This window comes from Arvicanthis niloticus, chromosome 6, assembly GCF_011762505.2.
Source record: "Arvicanthis niloticus isolate mArvNil1 chromosome 6, mArvNil1.pat.X, whole genome shotgun sequence".
In the NCBI taxonomy this organism is placed as follows: domain Eukaryota; kingdom Metazoa; phylum Chordata; class Mammalia; order Rodentia; family Muridae; genus Arvicanthis; species Arvicanthis niloticus.
In genome coordinates this window covers 93,831,810-93,852,548 of record NC_047663.1, presented here as the reverse complement: position 1 = coordinate 93,852,548, position 20,739 = coordinate 93,831,810, and the positions used below count along the sequence as shown (strand labels likewise).

General features: G+C 48.9%; 1 protein-coding gene across 8 annotated transcripts in view; it reads right to left on the bottom strand.

The window, feature by feature from the left end:
• Window positions 1-20,739, bottom strand: part of Mgrn1 (mahogunin ring finger 1) — a 47,457-nt gene that overhangs the window by 8,947 nt on the left and 17,771 nt on the right. For 2 of the 8 annotated variants that reach the window (XM_034508093.2, XM_034508089.2), the window contains exons 2-13: window positions 20,564-20,685; window positions 17,326-17,414; window positions 16,660-16,806; window positions 14,231-14,348; window positions 11,815-11,881; window positions 11,485-11,534; window positions 9,882-9,929; window positions 8,392-8,460; window positions 6,880-7,039; window positions 4,912-5,021; window positions 3,101-3,166; window positions 1,527-1,753 (exon numbers count right to left, since the gene is read on the bottom strand). In XM_034508093.2, coding sequence (XP_034363984.1) covers window positions 1,527-1,753; window positions 3,101-3,166; window positions 4,912-5,021; window positions 6,880-7,039; window positions 8,392-8,460; window positions 9,882-9,929; window positions 11,485-11,534; window positions 11,815-11,881; window positions 14,231-14,348; window positions 16,660-16,806; window positions 17,326-17,414; window positions 20,564-20,685 — 1,273 coding nt within the window. The remainder of the gene's footprint in view (window positions 1-1,526; window positions 1,754-3,100; window positions 3,167-4,911; window positions 5,022-6,879; window positions 7,040-8,391; window positions 8,461-9,881; window positions 9,930-11,484; window positions 11,535-11,814; window positions 11,882-14,230; window positions 14,349-16,659; window positions 16,807-17,325; window positions 17,415-20,563; window positions 20,686-20,739) is intronic. The other 6 variants (XM_034508094.2, XM_034508090.2, XM_034508095.2 and 3 more) reach the window with 3 other exon arrangements.

The window sequence follows — 20,739 nt, the reverse complement described above, 5'->3', positions numbered from 1 at the left end:
GAAAACTGATAGAACTAGAGATTATGTTTTAAAAAAATGAGCCAGGGCTGGAGAGATGGCTCAGCAGTTAAGAGCCCTGATTGTTCTTCCAGAGGTCCTGAGTTCAATTCCCAGCAACCACATGGTGGCTCACAACCATCTGTAATGGGATCCAATGCCCTCTTCTGGTGTGTCTGAAGACAGCTACAGTGTACTCATACATATAAAACTAAATAAATAATATTTAAAAAAAAAAATGAGCCAGACTAAGACTCCTCGTGTACAGCAGAATCCAGATTTTAATAAATTAAATTTAATAAGTATATTAACATGTAGGGCATGAAAGCAGAAGGGGACTATGTGGGGGAGAAGAGGCCAAAAAGAAGGCAGTGACAATATAGGGTAATAAAGGTGTGTAAAATGAGACTATTTAGGGAGAGGGAAGGAGCCAGGTTAGGGTGTGGGAGGAGCTCGGGGAACAACACTGACACAGATGTGTGATCACCACTGTCCTGTATGCTAACTAAAAATAAGATTAACAGTAAGGAAAAAGGACAACCTAGCAAAAATACCCATCTAAGTTCTCATGCTACTGTAAAAGCAGTAGATACAACACGCTGAAAGCCATGGGTCATCCAATACAAACATAATCAGTGGAAAGAGTCGCTGCGGAAAGCCTGGAAAGGGAGCACACGTGTGGCTCAGCCAACATAGGTAGCAGTGGCAGCAAGGTGTGCTGCCTGGTATTGTCAGCCTGGTACAAACTCAAGTCACCTGAGTTTGTCACTATGGCTGAGTTTGTCAAAATGGCTGTCCCGGCATTTTTCTTAATGAATGACTGATGGGGGGAGAGCCCAGCCCATTGCAGTGGAGCCATCCCTGGGCAGGTGCATAAGAAAAGCAGGCTGAACAAGCCATGGGAAGCAAGCCAGCAAGCAGCACCCTGCATGGCTTCTGCATCAGCTCTTCCCTCCAGGTTCCTGCCCTGTTCTGAGTTCACGCCATAGATGTAGAAGTGTAAGTCATATAAACCCTTTCCTCCCTAACCTGCTTTTGGTCACAGTGTTTTATCACAGTCAGAGAAATCCTAACTAAGGCCCAGGGACATCTGCTCCACACCTCAGCATCCCATCTCAGCTGCTGCTTTGGTGAGATATGCTTAAGTGACCAGCTGCCACAAATTCCAAGATTCAAATCAGCTCCCTGGGTAGGGACAATTTACTGACAGCAAGCAACTGCTGGGCTTGAGGCCTTGTGAGCACGAGAAGCCTCAGGCCAGCATTTTCCCTGATGTGCTGCTCTGCTCAGTGTTGGCTATGACCAACTATGGCAGAGTCTAACCTGTGGATGGGCCTTCTGAGTATCAAGTTGGGAGTTGATACTTGGGAGTATCAAGGAACAAAATGTACCATAAAGTTCTGTAAAACCACAGAGAAACCTTGCAAGTCTTACATGCACACACAGATCTCCTTCCCTTTCTCACATACACCTGCTTTCACTCAATGTGCTAACACAGTTCACCAAGGGAGATTGGACACTGGGCTCACCTGTCTGGAGACTTGCTCTGTGTCTTGCCCTTCTGTAGGCCACTTTCTATGATTCGATCAAGTCCAGCAAGGGGACAACTGGCCTGGGAAAGACCGTCTGAGATGCCTGAGTAGGTGATTTCCTCATACAGGGGAGCTGATGGGATAGCCGGGGAGACAGCCCGTAGACCATTGAGTGCCTCGAGCAAGGAGATGGGCTCGTAGCCAGCTGGGACACTGTCAGAACTCTGTAGGGACAAAGCCAAGTGAGGAGGGACCAAACAGGCTCCTTGCCCACAGCCATGAAGCCCCAGAAATGGGGCATTCTCCTCCCTAGACCTGCTTGGCTGTGTCTCAATCATGCCACCTTCTAAGGACTTAAGCCCCATCTTATCAAAAGATACCTTGCAGAATGGAAGCCATCCTGCATCAGACTCCCTCAGCCACCAGCTCCAGCACACATCCCAACACCCAGATGTCCACAGTGATCATCAAAGTCTGCAAAAGTTACTGTCCCCATCGTTACCAAGGCTCTACATAGCTTGCTGTTCCCACCCTGAAGAACTAGAAAGTGTGAGGCGTTAGTGAAAACAGAACTCAGGAACAGGCAGAGCAGAGCCATGCCAGAGGCAGAACCAGTGCTGCCCTAGACCACGGCAAGTATGGCCTCCAGGAACCCCAAGCAGAGTGACAGTGGGTATGTGGGTGGGTGTTAGCTACTGCAGCCTCTCATTAAGAGTAGATGGGTTTGGCAGGGGTAAGGGGAAAGGACCATGCCCAGCTTCCAGGGAACAGCGGCTAGGCTGTGGAGTTCTGTAGACAACTGTGGTGTGCTGTGCTGCTCCCACAGGCTCTCACAAACCAGGCAGAGGGGCAGAGCTCCTGACTGCTCACACAGGAAATGCCTACCCTGTGAATAACAGGATGGGTAACACCCCTGGAATATGGGATGGGTACCAGGCTGGTTCTCTAGCTAATTCTCACCTGTTCCCACCTGCCTTCAACTTAAAGGTAAACAAGTGCCTCCTGCCCCACACCCTCCACCAAGGACAGACTCACTGTTTCCCAAGCTTCTTCCCTCAGGTACACTAGCTTTCAACTGTCTCTGTCCACTCCCTGACTTTTGCTCTCTCTGTCTGATGTCTGGGGTGCAGGGAAAATATCAGAAAACCAGAGTCCTTGGCCCAAAGAGCCAAACGTCAAGAGACAGCCAGCCAGGATGCAGGATGGACAAGCATGCGGGGAATGCCATGTGCCAAAAGGAGCAGCGTTATCAGTTCCACCTTCAACATCCATTCCACTGCCAGCAAGAAACAAAAGGGAAACAGAGCAGTCAGGAGCTACAGCGAGCAAAGCTGGAAAGAAGGGCTGGCCCGGGGCTGACTACCACCAGGCACTGACACCAAACAACAGACCTTCAACTTTGCTTGTGCCATAAAACTCCCTTCCTGGGCAGGGATGCCGGGACTAGGGAGAGCAGATTTGACAGAGTGTGTTAAACATATGAGCTTGGGGTTAAAATCGCCTCCCACACTTGATGGTTTAAAATTAAGGGCTGAGGCAGAAAACGGAGCGATGTGACCCAACACACTTACTGTTTCCCTTTTAGTGTTCCTGCTGGCCAGGGAGGCAGGGTGCGACTTTGATTTTTTAAAGGGACACTGTCAAAATAAAAATCACATGTTTTACAAACTTCTACCTCCACATGGCATGGGGCGGGCCTCTGGTTTACTGCCCTCCAAGCACACCCAGGAATTCCAAAACTACAGTCAACTTAAGATCATACTCAACACAACAAAGATTGTGCATCAGGGCTCTGCACAGGTTGCCCGCACATATAAACAGTTTCTGGGAGCCCTGCAGTAAGTGGGTCCCATACAGAGAGGAAGGGTATGAGATCTATCCTCATCCTCAACCTAACCTACTCATGGTCCGGGTCTCCTCAGAAGAAGAGGTAGGTCTTGGCCAAGGTGACTGAGTGACTGCTCAGTCAGCCTCATCTTTCCCTAATGACTCTCTGGAGACCTCATCTGGGTACTTCACAGAAATGGCCTCGACAAGGCAGGTGTTGGAGAACAAGCACCCACTTGGGTTCTCAGAACCCTGCAAAAGGCAGCCGGTTCCCAGGGCAGAGCAGGGCTTCTGGCTAATTACAAATTGAGGCTGCATCTATTCTGCAATTGGCTCACTCAGAACAAGAGGACAAACAGAAAGGGATCCATCTGACCTTCAACCACCAGGGCAAAACCAACCACCAAGCCCAGCACTGCCCAGCACCAGTGGATCCCTCTGCAACACTTAGACCCCTCCTTCATGGGGCAGCCCGACCTCAGAGCCATTTCTCCTACAACCAGCAAGCACATGGTTGGTGAGAGTATGGTTCTTCAACCAAAGCCTACACAGTATGTTAGAGAGCAGAGCTGCTGCAGGGGCCCTGTGTGTGTGGCAGGGGATGGCTCATTCAGCAAGAATGCCATACCTCTAGCCCAGGGGCCCAAAAGAAGCCTCAGTTTTTGAAAGAAAGGCCAAAAAAAATCTACATTTCATGGAACACTTCTAGGCTTTTAAACTCTGGCATAGACAGGTATGGTAGTATATCCTTTAATCCCAGCACTCGGGAGGCAGGAGCAGGTGGATCTCTGAGTTTGAGGCCAGCCTAGCCTACAATGAGTTCCAGAACAGCCAGGGCTACAAAGAGAGAACCTATCTCAAAAAACAAAAAAAAAGTAAAACTGTTGGCCCAGTTTTCAGAAGTCTACTGTGGGAGAGCACAGTCCATCTGCTGAGCTTGCTGGCTGTACATAAGTGAAGCAGGTCTTCTGGGAACACAGGCCTTGTCCCTGATGTCCAGGCAGGGACAGAACTTATTACTCTTTCCTCCTGAAGTGGAGGCAAGCCCTTCAAAAGCTACTGGTCCCTCTGGCAGATGCGCATGGGAGCTAAAGACAAGGCCTTGGCCCAGACTGAGCTCTCCCTCCCTCCCCCCTGCTTGAGCATCTCCTGCAGCCTTCCACCCATTTCTAGACATGAGAACATGTCACTCATGTCTCTGAGCACTTTTGTGAGTCTCATCTCGTTATTTATGCCTCACTCTTTAGGTCTTTTAATTGACAAGACCTTCCTGATCTGCCTGAAGCAAGGCGTACCTAGACAGTCTGTAGAGGGCGCCTCCAGGCTGCAGCTGAAGTAGGCTGAGGCTGAAGCTAGCCCATAGACAGTAACATACAGGGCCCCCAAAGGGTGCCTAAGGCAGTGGTGGAAAGGACAGCTAACAATGTAAGTCCACGCTTGCCCAGCAGGCTCCTGTCAGCACAGCACTGCTTGGTCCTTCATCAGTAGCTTGCAGGCTGCTGCAGGGGCCATGCCTACCTTGTAGACAAGAAGAAGGAAGAGGAGAGGCACTTACAGAGTGCTCATCATGGTCCACACTTTGGGCCAAGACAGGGCTGAAGGAGATGGGAGACAGGGCCCCTGGCTTCTTCCGCACAGCCCGGATCTGCAGGAGAGCTCGGAATGCTGTGACAGAAAGTAGAAATAGCATGTGAGGAGGGACGCAGCTTCAGAGGCAAGGGAGACACTAGAGACTGTGGACACCGATCACACTTTGCCACTCATGGTGCCAAGAAACAGGGAGCATGTTTCCAAATCAGAAGCAGAGAGAATCCTCAGCAAATGGAGAACTGGCCGATTTCTAAGGGCAGCTGAGAGACCAATAGCTGTCTAAGGTCCCCTCTACACGTAACAGCAGCTTTGGCTGCCACTCATACCAGTGGGCTGAAAGAGTGAAGACCACAGAGGTCTCCAGACTACAGGCTTCTGCCTGTGAGCTCTTCAGAGGGCAAGACAGGAGCAAGGACATGTGACATCTACCAAAGACAACTGGGATAGATACTGGTTATGGAACAGAAGGGACAAATTAGGACAAAGGTCATCTCCTAGTGCCAGCTCTGTCCACAAATGTGGCCTAGCAGGAAACAGTGTGACATTCCGAAGACACAGTAAAGGGAGGTGAGGTCCATGAGTCTATGATAAATGTGCCATAAATCAGGACCAAGTAAGGTATGCCATCAGCCTGTATCCTGGTGTTATGGAATCAGAGCAAGCCATAGGACAGTGGCCCTTCTATTCACATCTGCAGGAAGTTCTGCTACCTTCCAAATCCTACAGCAGGGCCCTGTCTACCCATTCCTCCAACCTCAGCCCTCCACACAGCTACCATCCTGAGCATACCCCATCGCTCCAATGGCTGTGCCCCCAGTTCCCATGTGCTTCCAGCATTGAACACAGACACAAGGCCTATACACCGTTCATCTAGGTTCCTACAACAGCCTCACTTCTCTACAACCACTCATACTTGGGTATAGAGCAATCAGAAAAGGAAGGACAAGCATTGTGGGTAAAACTCAGAGCTCCATACTTGCAGCCCAGCCCAGGACACATATTTGCTCCAACCCTGCTGACCTCTGGGTCCCACCACAACACACCGTGTGGCCCAGGAGGCCAGGCCTGGTGCTCAGCTTCAGGAGCACCCTCACCTCTCACAGGCAGAGGCCCTAAGCAGCTGTGTATATTCGTGATAACAGGTTCGCAATGGGACAGTGCTAAAGGACTACTACAGAAAGATGGCAAATCTTCGCCACTCAGTTCACTGGGGACCCTCTATGTAAGAATAGGACCTCTCCTTTGTCATATGTGGGTACCATATGACCTGCAGAAACTCAGGCTGGAACAGTCTGCTTCCCTTGCAAAAAGGGCTATGAACTACCCAAGCCAACTGTACCCGTGGTTCCATCTTACCTCAGTTGAGTCACTGGGAACACCCAAACAGACACTATATTTTCCCTTTCTGTATATATAGCCTGTCTCATGACCCAAAGGAACTGCTACAGTGCTAACTCACACATTATATGGACACACACCTGACTCTCAGGGACAACCAATGTGACACGATGCTTTCAGTGAGATCAAGAGCAGAAGCCAGAACTCCACCAAGAAGCCATTTCTAACACTTTACTAGCCATGAGCCTGGGTGAGTTTCCCTAGAGTCTACAATGTTGGCAACAACACCATCACCTGCCGACTTTCTACCCACCACAATGTTCTGCTTTTGACTCACTTTAAGGTTTTCAAGAACAGTTCCTATGGAACCTTGACAACAGATTCTGCCTGGTTCAAGTGTCACCATACTTCTGCCTCCGAACACTTCTCCATCTTCCTTCTAATCTTTCCCTGAAGGATCAGCATCATGCCTTGCATGAAAAACTCATGGTGTTTCCATTTTTCATACAGTAGGGAATGGCAGTCCCCAAACTGCCTGGAATGAGCAGCCCCAAATCTCCTGCATCTTCACAATCAGAACCCTAGGTATGCTCACGCAGCCGGCAGATGGGGCAGTTGTTGGCCTGGTACCGCAGCGTGTCAGCACAGGAAGTGCAGAGGCACAGGTGGCGACAGGGCAGGATCAGCGTGTCCCGAAGATCTGACAGGCACACCACACACTCGCTGCTGTTGTCACTGTTCTCATCATCAGAAGGCTGTGAAAACAAATGTCTGTGTGTCAGTGGCTTCATAAGAGCCTGAGGGTGGGCCTGACGCTGCCTGGATCAAGCCCCTCCTGTGTTTATGTGTGCCACATCAAGGTTAGTGTTGACTTCTAGTCTTGTTTATTACTGCTGGCTGACCTGTGATTCACTATGTACAGTGGATTGGTCTCAAACTTTCAGCTTTCTTTCCTGCCTCTGCCTCCTGTGTGCTGAGATGGGATTACAGGTGTGCACTACTACACCAAGCTGACTTTCAAAGGCTTTAAGACCGGGAGGTCTGGCTGGATCACCAGACGGCTTAGTAAGTAAAGATGCCTGCTACTAAGTCTGACAACCTGAGTTCAATCCACCAGGACTCACACTGTGGAAGAGACAACTGTCTCCCACAAACTGTCCTCTGACTTACACACTTACACACACACACACACACACACACACACACACGCAAAAAAATTGTTCTAGCCACAAAATAGTCAATAAATTGATTTACATCATTAAATCTTTAAAATAATAATGCAAGAAGCAACTAGGTTCCCATTTCATTCTGCTGCATTTCCCAGGTCCTGCTGAACCTCTCCGCCATCAGCTTCTAGAACTGTCTGGAATGTTTTGTCTGCCTACCAGTCTAGTGTTTGTGAGGAGTTGGGAACCAGGAGACAGGGAAAATTCAGCCAATTAGGAAAAAGCCCAAATGCAGTCCTGTCTAGATGGGAAGAAGAGACAGAAGGTCCTGGACCCAGGCTTCCAGGACAATTTAGTGATTCAAACATGCTGGAGAAAGGACAAAACATTAAAAAATCGGCTGTCTTCTGCTGTTGTTGGGATGTATGAAGTGTCTCTCTAAAAGGCTTCTGTGTTGGAGGCTTTGACACCCAGCTATCAGGAGAGATTCTGGGAACTCGAAGTTAGGCCCTGTTTGAAGGAAGTAGGCCACTAAAGGCAAGTGCTTGGAGAGCCAGGGACCTTTGCCTAGGCCTTCTTATCGCTCTTTCCTGGCTATCATGACATGAGCTCTTCTGTTCCACCTCACTGTCTCTGCATGGGAGAAAGGCACTTGTAAATCTGTGAATGAACTGTCTGTCCTTGCTTCAGTTGCTGTTTTCAAGTAGTCAGTCACAGAGACACAAAACTCTAATTGGCTTAACTGCTAAAAAGGAATTAAAGAAAAATGATGGCACATGGGCCCTAAACCTCTAGGGAAAGGCCTCTTTCCCATCAAACCATGTGGGTTCTGGGCCTAGGAAACCTCAGCAAGTTACCCAGTGAGTAGGCTTCGGAAAGGCAGATGGAAACCTGGGCCTGTGGCCAGCCTGGAGCCCGGGTCGTTGCCCACAAGCACACACCTTAGTCTCCTGGTTGTTCTTGTTCTCGATGCCGTAGATCTCCTGCAGCAGGTAGCTGACCCGGTCCACCTAAAGAGCAGAAAGACGTGCTGGGGTTTGGTCGGTCTCCACTAGTAGGTTTCTCTGTACCTAGATCACCTCCACATGTCCAGGGAAATTGTGGCTAGAAAGTCTGTGAGACTAGTTGAATCCCTCCTCATGAGGAAGGGTAGATGCCAGGAACAAGAGACAGGAGACCCTGCCCTGTGCTGAGCTCAGCTAGCAACTCAGGGAGTAGAAAATGGGGTCAGTGGTCACATCCTTGCATCCATGCATGCATGAATGCATTCATTTATCTATCCATCCATCCATGTATTCATGCATCTATCAAACCATGCATACATGCATCCACCCATCCATCAATGCATTTATCCACCCATGCATCCATCCATGCATCCATCCATCTAACCATCCATCCAATCATGCATCCATCCATCCCAGAAGGCCCAGCTCCAAGCTGCTCACAATCATCCCCACTGCCAGAGAGCAAATACTTTGGACCCATTCTGTCATTCATAAGAGGGCTACAGCTGCTGTCTATAGGCAGCAGAAAGCAAGCCATGTAACTGTTGTTTCCATAAGACATAAAAAGTCATGTCTAGTCTTAGACACAAAACTAGTCATTTTTGACTTTAAGGCCTCATGCTGACCTGTCCCAAAGTGCCCTGTTACTGGTTTCTAAGTTCCATGGACCACGGCATCCCTCCAGAAAGCCGGGATCCTACTAGCTGGCTTTCAGGGGGCAAGTTCCCCAACTGTAAGTAGGGTCTTCTGCCTACCTAGTATCATTAGGATCTGAACCTACCAGGCAGGATTCACTCTGTCTCTCCTTTAAAGGCTAATAAACTCTATCCTATCCTGTAACTTTAAACAGGTCTCTATTATCTGAGTAGCTATACACAGGACAACTGCTTACCACAGCCTTGGAACACAGACTCTACCTGTCAATCAATCTCATGATAAAGGTCTCGAATGGAGTAACTGTCCTATGTAGTATGTGATTTCCAAGAAAAGCTACCCCAAGACTCCCCTGTACTCTGGGATTCCTCCTGTCAGATGCTAACATTGTCCATTCGAGTCTTTCCCCAGTGCTGCTCTATTTCCAGTAATTTCTAAGCAAGAGGCAGCTGCCATATTTCTGCTTCCCATTTTTCCTTAGTTCCTCTCTACCCACTCATTTAGCAAACACTAAGAACTAAGTGCAATTCATGCACCATGGTTCAAACTGGGCGGGCAGGATGCTAAGATCTACACAAGTTGCTCTAGCACTAAGTAGCTATGTAACCGCCATACACAAAACACAGACCCCAATACCCCAGAGCACAACAGGACAGACTCAAGCAAGCAGCTTCCCCATGTCCAGAAAGAACAGCCCATGGAGTCCAGGAATGTGTTCACAGCTACATTATGTGTGTTTTGCAACCCAGAGGCCCATGATGTCTGGCACTTACAATTTGCTTCTGCTTTAATGGCTTCACGGAGAAGCTGCCATCCACATGCTGCAGGAGAGAGACACAGTTAATCTCAAACCGGCCCCTCCCAGCACTCTCACCCAGCTAGGTGAAGGCCAACCTACATTCATGGCTAAAGATAAGAGGGTGAAGACAGGAGCCAGGCCACAGTGTCTGCATCTGTGACCACATGCCTGCCTTCTACAGTGCCTAGAGCACCTTCAAACACTCCTGTGAAATCCAACAGTCCTGAGCAGCTCTCGGCATGCACAAACTGAATCTACTCAGCCACGCTCTGACCTTGGCAAGCCACTTCCTGGCATCTCAGAAGTAAAAATACAGAAGTTCTTGGGCATGTCATAGTGAGGAAGATGACACAAAGCACACCCAGAAAGCTAAAAATACAGGAACAAAATGGAATAAAACAGAAGTATTTAGTGATATCTAGGGAAACAGACTCTCAGAGTTGGAAGGTTTATGGGGTTAGAGCTGAGGTTTTGTAATGGCACTGATTACACTGAGTCAACCAAGCCCAGCACTCAGGGTTGTCTATTAAAGTTTGTGGATACTTACAGAAATCTCTAGAACATCGTACTACAAAACCAAGTTTTTTTACTTAGCTCTAAATTGCAAGCACTGAATACCTCTGAGGGGCAGCCCATCTGTCTCACCAGACCCTGTTATGAGCACTTCTCCCAACAAGATCCAAACATGGGGTGCTCAAGAAGTGAGAGCCAGCTCACTCATGTCAACTGCACTTCTGGTCCAAAAAGAGCATTCCAAGGCTTACTACAAATTGGTGAAGCTGCACAGATCCCAGAGATCCAGAGACCTGGCTCACATGTGGTAAGATGGGCACTGCACTGAAAGCATACCTTGGTGAAGAACCCCAAGTCAGCAGGGCTCAAGATGAGTCAGCAGAAAATGATGTGTACAAGTATCTCCCAAATAATCCCAACCCATTCTTGTTGGGGTCCTTGTAACCTGGGCTCCAGCCTGGTGCTGTTTTTAGCTGCAGTACTAAGAATGGCAAAGAGCCTAAGGGAGGGTGGAGTCTCTGGGAGACGTTATCAAGCAGGTACATAACACCCAAACCTCTGACAAATGAGGCTAAATATCTCTGTGTACAGGCCTGGGGTTGTTCTAGTAGGCGACAGATCCTCATCCACCCCATCACTGTTCACTGAGCATCTACACTGCAAACGTGATGTCACCCTGCCATAGTAATAACATTAAACAGTTGTTCAGAGGGATAAGGAAAAGCCTCCTGTGGGGATGGAAATCTGCCTATCCCTATCTGGACTACAAGCTGCAACCAGCAGGAGGGAAAGAAAAGAACACATCATAAGTGAGGCAGACACACATACCAGGCAAGGCTGTGACCAGTGCCTGGTGGCACCTGAGGATACTGAACCTGGTGGAAAAGGATGGTGGCTGGAGGAAGGAAAGTTACTCTGTGGCAGGGGTCTCCATGCAGGCACCCTAGCCTGTACTGGCAGGTTCTTGAGGGTCCTACGGGGCTGGCCTTTGTCTAGAACATTCTGTCTCACCACTGCCTGCCCCAGTTCCCAGGTTACGGGGTGGTGGCCAGGATGGCACTTACCTTCTCAAAGGCAGCCAAGAGCACATGAGCGTGGCCAGTCACTTCCACAACTAAAGCAGTGAGATAAGAGAGGGGAGGCCAGCATGAGTCATGGCTGGGACTTTCTCCCTTTCCCTACAGCACTGGCAGGGCCCAGAGTCCATTCCTGTCCTTGCCCTCATCTCAGACTCCACTTCCCAAGCTGTTGCAGGCCAGTGAGCCTGTATGTGGGCTATGACAGACACCGTTTCCAGAAGAGGTCCTTTGATGACTCGGGACAAGGAAGCCACTTCCTCCCCATAGATCCTACACAGTTGAAAATGAACATGAGGAAAGACCGACAATGCTCACCGTCTCCTTCATCCACCACAGCCTGAATGACGACTGGAAACACACCCCGGTCCAGATCAAAGTTCAGCTGAGGAAAGGAAGAAAAAATGGTCAGGTCTACAGACATTGGGTAGTGAGTTAGTCAGCCTGAGCTGAAGCAGACAGATGGAATCAAGGACATTCAGTGCCACTAAACCACATACACCTTATAGCTCCTGACTGGCTCTTCAAACAGAAATTCCATCTCCTCTGTCCTTGACAACTACTCACGTGTTTACCATAGCTGTGGGTGTGCCTGCTCTGGACAGTTCCTACAATGGACCGTTTAGTGTCTATCTTTTTATGCCTAGCTTTTTCATTGAGCATGTTTTCCAACTTCAGTCACAATTCCATTCCTTTCTTATGTTGCAGAGTTATTCTAGGTGGTGGGGAAGCGACATTGTATTTGTCTATTCCTAAGTTGTTGGTCCATGGGTAGTTTTGACATTGTGAACACTGTCAACAGAGCTGTCATCCAGTCTCCTGTTTTGGGTGAAATTCTATTATGCAATGAAAAGTGTCCAGCTTAAGCCCCACCAGAGATGGAATGAGAACGACAAGTTAGAGAGACCGCTTGGTCCATGCTTCCCTTTCTAGGCCAGCAGCTGCCTTCTTGCAGACAGGGTTCCATCCTTACCCACCACGCGACAGCAGCCTGGGCTGGAACAGATCCCCGTCTCTTCACAAGGACCTACTGTCCTGGAGGCCCTGGCCCTCACCCTGCATCAGACAGCAGAGCAGTACTCTTCACCTGACCCACACCTGTGGGCCATTCCCAGGAAACACTCTCAGTTCCTGTTTGTTCCTGTCACAAAGCTGTGGAGGACAAAATTCAGCCTACCCAGTCTCTAGAACCCTTGTGGTGTCTCAGGAAAGCAGAGACATTTCCATTTATTCTCACTAAGGAGTTACTGGAAGAATGGACAATGGGCCAAACTCTGATTCCAGTTACTCAGGAGGCAGAGGCAAAAGGGCCCTGTCTCAAACAATAGCACACCATTAATCCCAGGCAGCATTAATGAGTTCAATGTTAACCTGTTAACACACACACAAAAACACACACACTCTCCCTCCCCGCCACCCCACCTCACCCTCTCTCTCTGACTCTGCCTGAAAAACAAAACCAAGCCAGGCAGTGACGGCGCTCACCTTTTAATTCCAGCACTTGGAATTAAAGCCAGGCAGAGATAGGTGGATCTCTGTGAGTTATTACAAAGAGAACCCCATCTCAAAAAGCCACCCCCCAAAAACAAAACAAAAACCAACAAACAAAAAGCCCATACCCTCCCAGTCTCTCTGCCTGCAACTTTTCCTAAGATGTGAACTCTCATCTTCAGCTCCAGTGTCATGCCTGCCTGCCGCCACACTCCCACTGTGGTGGTCATGGACTAACCCTCTGAAACTGTAATGAAGCCCCCAATTAAAGGTGTCCTTTAAAGGTTGTCTTGTTTATGGCATTCCATCACAGTGCAGGAAGGAAGCCATACCCAAAATGCCGGCTTCCAATTCAGTCCTGTGCTCATTCACTGTGAACAAACTCAGCCTGAGCCTGTTCATCAATCATCTCTAGAGGAACAGAAGCTGGTCAAGTGCAAGGCTGAGCCCAACGCCTGGGACAACACACTTGACTCAACACAATTCCTCCTCTGTTTGGAAATACGATACAGGCAATAAAGGGGTAGCAGCAGATGGCCATGTGGGCAGTCACAGCATCAGGCTGGGCAGGGACACTGTGGAACCACAGGATGGGTATATCGCCTAGAAGAGCATTTCCTACAAACTGGGACATAAGAAAGCAGATGGCCTCCCTGGGTTACTGCCTTGCTCTGGAATGTGGTCTCCTGTAAGCCTGTGCCACTCAGAGAAGCCACTCAGAGTGCTCTTGCCGATGCCGATGTTGGCAGCATGATGCCCTAACGAGGTCATAAACTAAGACCAAGAAGAGCCTCTCCTACAGGAACTGCTTGTTCAGGTGTTAGTCAGGTAAGCTGGCTACAAGAGCAGAGCCCTGCGCCCACGCGAGGCTGGACCTGATGAGCAGCAAGCCTGCGTGCACTGGGGCCTCTCGTGCTCTGAGTGCCTCCAGGCACTCATGCTCTCGTCAGCGCACTCCATGTCCTGGAAGGAGCCAGCTGTGCTGGGTGAGCTCAGCACAGAACCAGTGGCTGGGACGGTGTGCAGTGACTGTGGATCTGTCCTCCTCTCTCCCCATGGTATCCCCCATGCTTACAGAGCTCCCTCTGAGTAGCCCAGGACAAGTGACAGTGGAAGAGGACACATGCCCGCCACCAGAGGGAGCTAGAGGACGGTGCTTATTTGTTTTCCTTTTCACATTTTATGTGCATGGGTGTTTGACCTGCATGTATGTCTGTGCACCATGAGGGTTCCCCAGTATTACCTCATCATCCTTCCACTCGGAGAAGTCAATCTTGAAAGAAGGCAGGGAGAACTGCTGGCTAACGCCTCTCTTGTAGTGGACGGTCTCAGACTGCAGAGAAGGGTTCTTACAGCTATACCTGAGGGCAGCAAGGTAGCCAGATGACTCCTGAGAAACCATAGGTCCCCCACCCAGCCTCCCACTTCCTGTTACTTCTCTGAACTGACAGCCATTTGATCTATAGGGATTGAGAGCTTTAGCCATCCCAGATAGAAACAGGAAGCAACCAGTCTGGCCAAGTGGCCCTTGCATTTACAAGCGCCTCCCACTGCCAGCTCTGCTCACCATGAGGCTGCCCAGTTATATCAAGTGACTCTTCCAGGGCTCATACCAGCCTGATATCCCTGCTGCCTTCTGGATGGGAAGAACATGCCCACTAGGTGTTTGGTGCCTCTGCTTTTTCTGAGTGATCCTAGTGCAGCACTCCTGTCCCAATCCTTACTCCCAGCTGCCTGCTTCTCAGGCGTTCCCACACAGTCTGAGGCCTTCGCTTTAATGTGAGTCATGTTCTGAAATGTCCTGCCCTCCTCCTGAGTGCAATGTTCCTGAACCACCATGCTGGTCCACTGAAGCTCTGCTCTAGTGACTCAGAGACTAGCTTCCTATCTTGCTAGTCCCCACGATGCTTCAAGGACCATCCTTTTCCTTATGCAGAAGCGCATCTCATACCCTGGGCTGATTATTAGAAAACAAGAGAGCTGAGCCAGTGTCCCCATTCATGAATACAAGCCATGACCCTGGCTGTTCCCACCCCCACACATGCTTACTGTCCCAGGGCTTCTCTGGGTCTCTAGGACAAAGGCCACACTCAAAGAGAGCCTGGGAAGCTTGGTGACGTCCCTGCTGTCCTGACTGTCAGTGCCAGTGTGGGAGGGAGCCCCACAGGGAGGTCCAGCCTGAGCATACTGAAAAGACCAGCCTGGCCTTCAATTATATGTTGTGGGACCCCAGAACCCTGGTTCAAATTTCTTGACAGGAGGACTGCCTGTCCTGCAACTCAAGATACAGAATTCCTGCTGGCTGGGTTTATAGTCCCAAGCAAAGCCTCTAAAGCCTGGAGCCTCCTCTTTCTCTATCTTGGTGATCTGGTGCTGGTGTCATGCAAGCCAGATAACTGGGAGACAAACAGGCCTCATGCAGGTCTCAGAAAAGGTCTACCAGGACTGGATCTCTGGGCAGCCATGTTGAGCTGGCCATCTATCTAGCCCATCTGTGGCAGCAGGACCCTGTTTTTACACATCTCATAGGGCACAAAGAGAACTGCTGATCTGGATGGGCTGGGGTGGAAGCCACTGCACTATGGTCCTCACCTCCTCTGGAGCAGCTCCAGAGCACCTGAATCCAGGGCTCATCTGCTATGGCAGCCACTCCCAAGGAGCTCCCAGGAGCTCTTCTTCTCAGCTGTCATCACAATGGAGGCCCAGAGAGGTTACCACAACACAAGGGTCACGCTGCCTCAGGCTGTAGCAGGTCGGTAGTTTACCCCAGGGCTTGTGCTGGCCACTGGAACACTCTCTACTCACAGTCATCACACACTGCAGTGCTGTTACCATAAGTAACTTAGTAGCCCGCTCCTTAGGCCACAGTGGAGCCTCATGGAACCGAGTGTGGGAAAGTCACTAGCGCCTACTGTGCGCCACTCAGGAGGGATCTGCAATGGCCCAGGCCCAGGCCCAGTCCTGAGTCCTAGAGGAAAGCCTCGAGTTTTCTTAACCAGCAGCTAGTTGCGAGCAGCTACCATGCCCCATTATGTATGGGGAGATGTTCAAGGACAGCACCCATACATAAGAGCTGAACTCCCCAAACCTCATTCCCAGCGGAGGAAACTTCAGTATAAGAATTTACATGCTCTGATCACATAAAGCAGGCAGAGCTGAAAAACACTCAAAGTCCTCCTCACTCCCAATTCCAGATCTAATCTTCTCTAAGGTCTTCTCCAATGTAGAAAGGGCACAGAGAGGCTTCACCCATCTGTGAAGCCACTCAGGGCAGGGTTGACTTTCTTGCTGAGACCACCCTGCTGAGGTCATTCTGTGGTTGCAGGGTGCAAACTCCTAAGAGTGTCAATACACATATTTTAAAGAAAACCTCCAAAATTTCGAAATCATAATTGTGACATAACAAAATACATATATTTGGTCTTTGCCCAAGCTCCTGGCATAGAGCTCCCAGTCTCTTGAAGTTTTCTGGGTGCTGGGTGTCTCTCTATGTAAAGGAGGTGGGTCTATGGAGGTTTATGGAGGGAGCTAGTCAACAGAAAGACCAAGCCACAATCAGCAGCAGGGACTTTTCAGTCCAATGCCCTGGAGGAAGGGGAAAGGCTGTGTGGTGAGCCAATGGTGAGGACGCTGCAAAGCCTGCAGAACCCAAAGAGCTGCCCGGGGACTCACACTGCCATGCCATTCACGAACTCCTCCACCGCCTGGCAATAAATTGTGATAGCCACACGGGCATCGGCATCAAAGGTGAATTCCAGACTGTAGAGCACACGGGGTTTCTCACCATCCTCAGTGGGGCTGTCTGCATCATCTTTGTACCTATCAAAAGTGAGCAGAAGATAGCAGGTAAGGAGCCACAGTCCCAGGAACTGGCCTGCCCACACAGCTGTGGGGCATAAAGCTGGCTGCTTTATGACATGTCTACTTTACTAGCAAAGGAAGGCCTGTTCCCTGTAGCATAAGGCCTATAACCCATAGTCTGTTCCCCTTTCTTCCTGTCCCCAGAAACAAGGGATAAGTGTTCTTGGTGTGGATGTCTTAAGTTTAAAGTAATTTTGTATGTTATTAACAACAGGCAGTAGCCATCCCATGCACAGCAAGAAACTTGAGATTATTCCTTGGCCTCCAATGCTTTCCAGACCGGGGCGAGTAACTCTGAGACACAACTGCTGTGGGTGGGAGAACCCCTCATTTAATGGCTCAGGGTCCTGTTACAGATTCTGAATGCATATGAGAACAGAGACTGGGTCCTTGAATTACCCCTGGCCCCCTTCCCAAGGACAAACCAAAGCCTTGTACCACATAGGGTCCCCAGGAGGGCAGCACTAAAGGAGTTACCTCACAAGCCGGAGAGAGTCTTTGCGAATGTTTACCAGGCTCCTCAGTGTCTTCACTGGCTCATGGGGAGCAGGGGTGACATAGGGAAACTAGGAGAGAAAATAAAAGTGAACACTCTTGAAGCCATGACTCTAAGATGCTGCAGAGAAAGGAGGCAGGAGTTAAGGGCTCATTTACTAAAATTTGGCCAGGCTGTGGGCTGTGTCTGGCCCACACAGTAACTCGAGTGACTGACTGAGCTGGTCCTCAGTCTCTGCAGGATGCTCAGAAGTGGCCATGGTTAGGCCCTTGGGGCACTCTCCTATGTCAGTCACAACTTGCTGCTGCCAACAAAGAGAACCAGTTTGCAAAACACACCAAGACTTTGGAAAGACAACACACATACATGTGTATATGTGTTTAATTATACCCTTATATAAAAATACATACAACTGGTGACATGAAACTATGACTGTACATGTCCATGTCTTCTGCCAACAACATTGTGCTAGAACTTGAAAGGCAATCCTCCTGAAGAGATGAAGCTGGGTAAAGCAGACTGAACATGCTCTTCATTGTAACCCAGGTGGACCCCCACCTGTCTCAGCAGGAAGTAAACATAAAAGGTCTACAGGCTGGAGAGATGGCTCAACAGTTAAGAGCACTGACTGTTCTTCCAAAAGGTCTGCCTTCTACTCTTAGTACCTGTATTACAACCATATTCATCTTCAGTTCCAGGGATGCAATGCCTTCTTCTGGTGTTCATAGTACTACATGTACATGCCTCATACATACAGACACATATACTACATGCCTCAGACATACAGATACATATACTACATGCAGACATAGATACTACATGCCTCATCTATACAGACAGATACTCATAAATAATTCTCTTTAAAACTAAAAAGTTCACAGAAGATTCGCAGCAGTTAAGACTCTGGAAGTTGAGGCAACAAATGAGAAAAGGAAGAGATCCCATGCTGGTTCCCAGGTAAGAGAGGAGAACACTTACCCCAGCCCCTGGCTTGCAGGACATACTATATACCAAGATGTTGTGTTAGCTACCTGCTCTGAACTAACACTACCTCTGAAGCTCCTGGTCCGAAGGCCACTCACTGTGCCTGAGGGATGTTCAGGATGCAGCCATGTTGCATGTTAAAGAATGAAACTCAGTGTTCCTTAGAGAGGGCTCCTGTCTTGCCCATCACTTAAGAACTCTGCTCAGGGATTTCCTCCCTGACCATTGTTTCTGGAGGAAGGAACCCCTTCCTCAGCATCACACCTAGACCTAGTCTCATTAGCCCTGCCCATCCATGCAAATCCTCTGCCTCCTGGTGCTCCCTGCTCTTGCACAGCCAGAAGCTAATGTGCTTTCTTCAATACTTCCCACAGGAAACCTCTGCTGCTCCTTCTCACCTTACCTGACCTGGTCCATCCTAAGACATTCACACAACCCATCGCAATAGGAAATCTTTCTTGTCCTAGGCTCCCTCATCTCCTGAGGGCTTACTGAAAAGCCCATTTGACCATCTGGATTCTAACTCACAGGATGGGTGTCTAGTTTTATATCAATTTAGCACAAGCTATAGTCATCAGAGAGGAGGGAACTCAGTTGAGAACATGCCTCCATGAGATCGGACTGTATGCAAGCCTGTAGGGCACTTTCATAATTAAAATCACGTGGGAGTGCCAGGCCCATGGTAAGTTGGAGTCTCCAAGAAAGCAGATCAATGCTTTGGGACCCTTTTCCTCTACTGAACTACCTCTTCCAGCCTTAATATGAAGGGAAGTGCCTAGACGTATTGCAAACTGATATGCCATGTTTCATTGATATGCCTGGGAGGCCTGATCTTTTCTGACAGTAAGGAGGGGAGGAATGGACTAGACAGGAAAGAAGATAAGGGAGGAACTGGGAGGAGAAGAGGGAGGGGAACTACAGTTGGGATGTAATAATATATGAGAGAATAGAAAAATGAAAACAAAACAAAACAAAAAACAAGTCTAAAGTTAAAAAAAAAAAAAAGAAAGAAAGAAAAGAAAGGTGGAACGAGGAGCAAGCCAGTAGACAGCAACATTCCACGGCCTCTGCATCAGCTCCTGCCTCCAGTTCCTGCCCTGTGTGAGTTCCTGCCTTGGCTTCCTCCATAGACTATGATTCAGGATATGTAAGCCAAATACATCCTTTCCTCCCCACACTGCTTCCGATCGTGGTGTCTCACCATGGCACTTGACCCTAAGCCAAAAGGTACAACCTCCACAGTGCAGCCTACTTCTTTGGGATTCCAGTGTATACTGAAGACCAGATGAGACAGCCAGCCTAGTGGACTGAGCAACTACAGGAGTTTTGGACTTTCCCTTCACAGCTAGTAATTGATGGATTAGTTAGAATGCAGCCTGTAAGTCATTCTAATAAATCACACACACACACACACACACACACACACACACACACACACTTTGTTACTCTAGGGAACCCCAATGAATACACCCTCTTTCACTTCCCTACAACTGGCTTGCAGACTTGCTGTGGTGTGAGCCTGGGCTAGGCCACTCCAGCTCCTCCTTCCCACCCTGCACAGCTCAGCTCACTATGGAGTCTGCAGTGGGACCTTTCCATGTCACTGTTTTGTTTGTTCTTCTGTTCCTCCTTTTTTTTTTTTTTTTGTTTTTTGTTTTTTGTTTTTTGTTTGTTTTTTGTTTTTTTTGTTTAACCATTCATCTTATAGTTTCTTCACTATGATACTTACCATCTCAGAAATGAGAAAAGGTCTGACTTCCATGTCCAGTCCCTACCTGAAGGCACTAGACATACACTAGTTGCCAAGTATATACTGAAAGAATGGACAAATATGCTTAAATATGTGTATTTTTTACCAATTATTGAAGTCCTCTAGGCACTCACATTCCCTGTGGGATCATGGCTCTTTTCCACCATTCCACAGAATATGGCTGCTCTTTCTACTCACACAAAAGGCCTAGAATGAAATCTCTAACTTGTGCACCCTAGAGGCATCAACTCAATAATGGCTATTCTGTCTCTCAGTGACCCAATGCTGACTCTCTGGTCTCTCAGAGGCAGCACCAGGACACAGTCCAAGTCACATGCCTGTGTTCAGCTCTGCTCAGCTGTTGCAGCTCTGTCCCATCTGGGGTAACTTGGTGCCTGCTTGTCCTCACAGCTGGACAGAGGCAACCGAGACAGTCTTCCCACTTACTCACCCCAGCCACAAGTGCCAGCCCTACCAAGACCCACCTGGACTGGACGAGTGCCCAGAAAGTTCAGGTCCATGTTCTCTCCAAAGAGGTAACCTTCAGGATGGGGAGTGTCAAATTTCTCTCCTCCCATGAAAAAGTGCGAAGCAAAGTAGTTTCCTGCTTAAAAAAGAAAAGATGTTTGTTTGTAGAACATGGTGCTTAGCATAGCTCTCT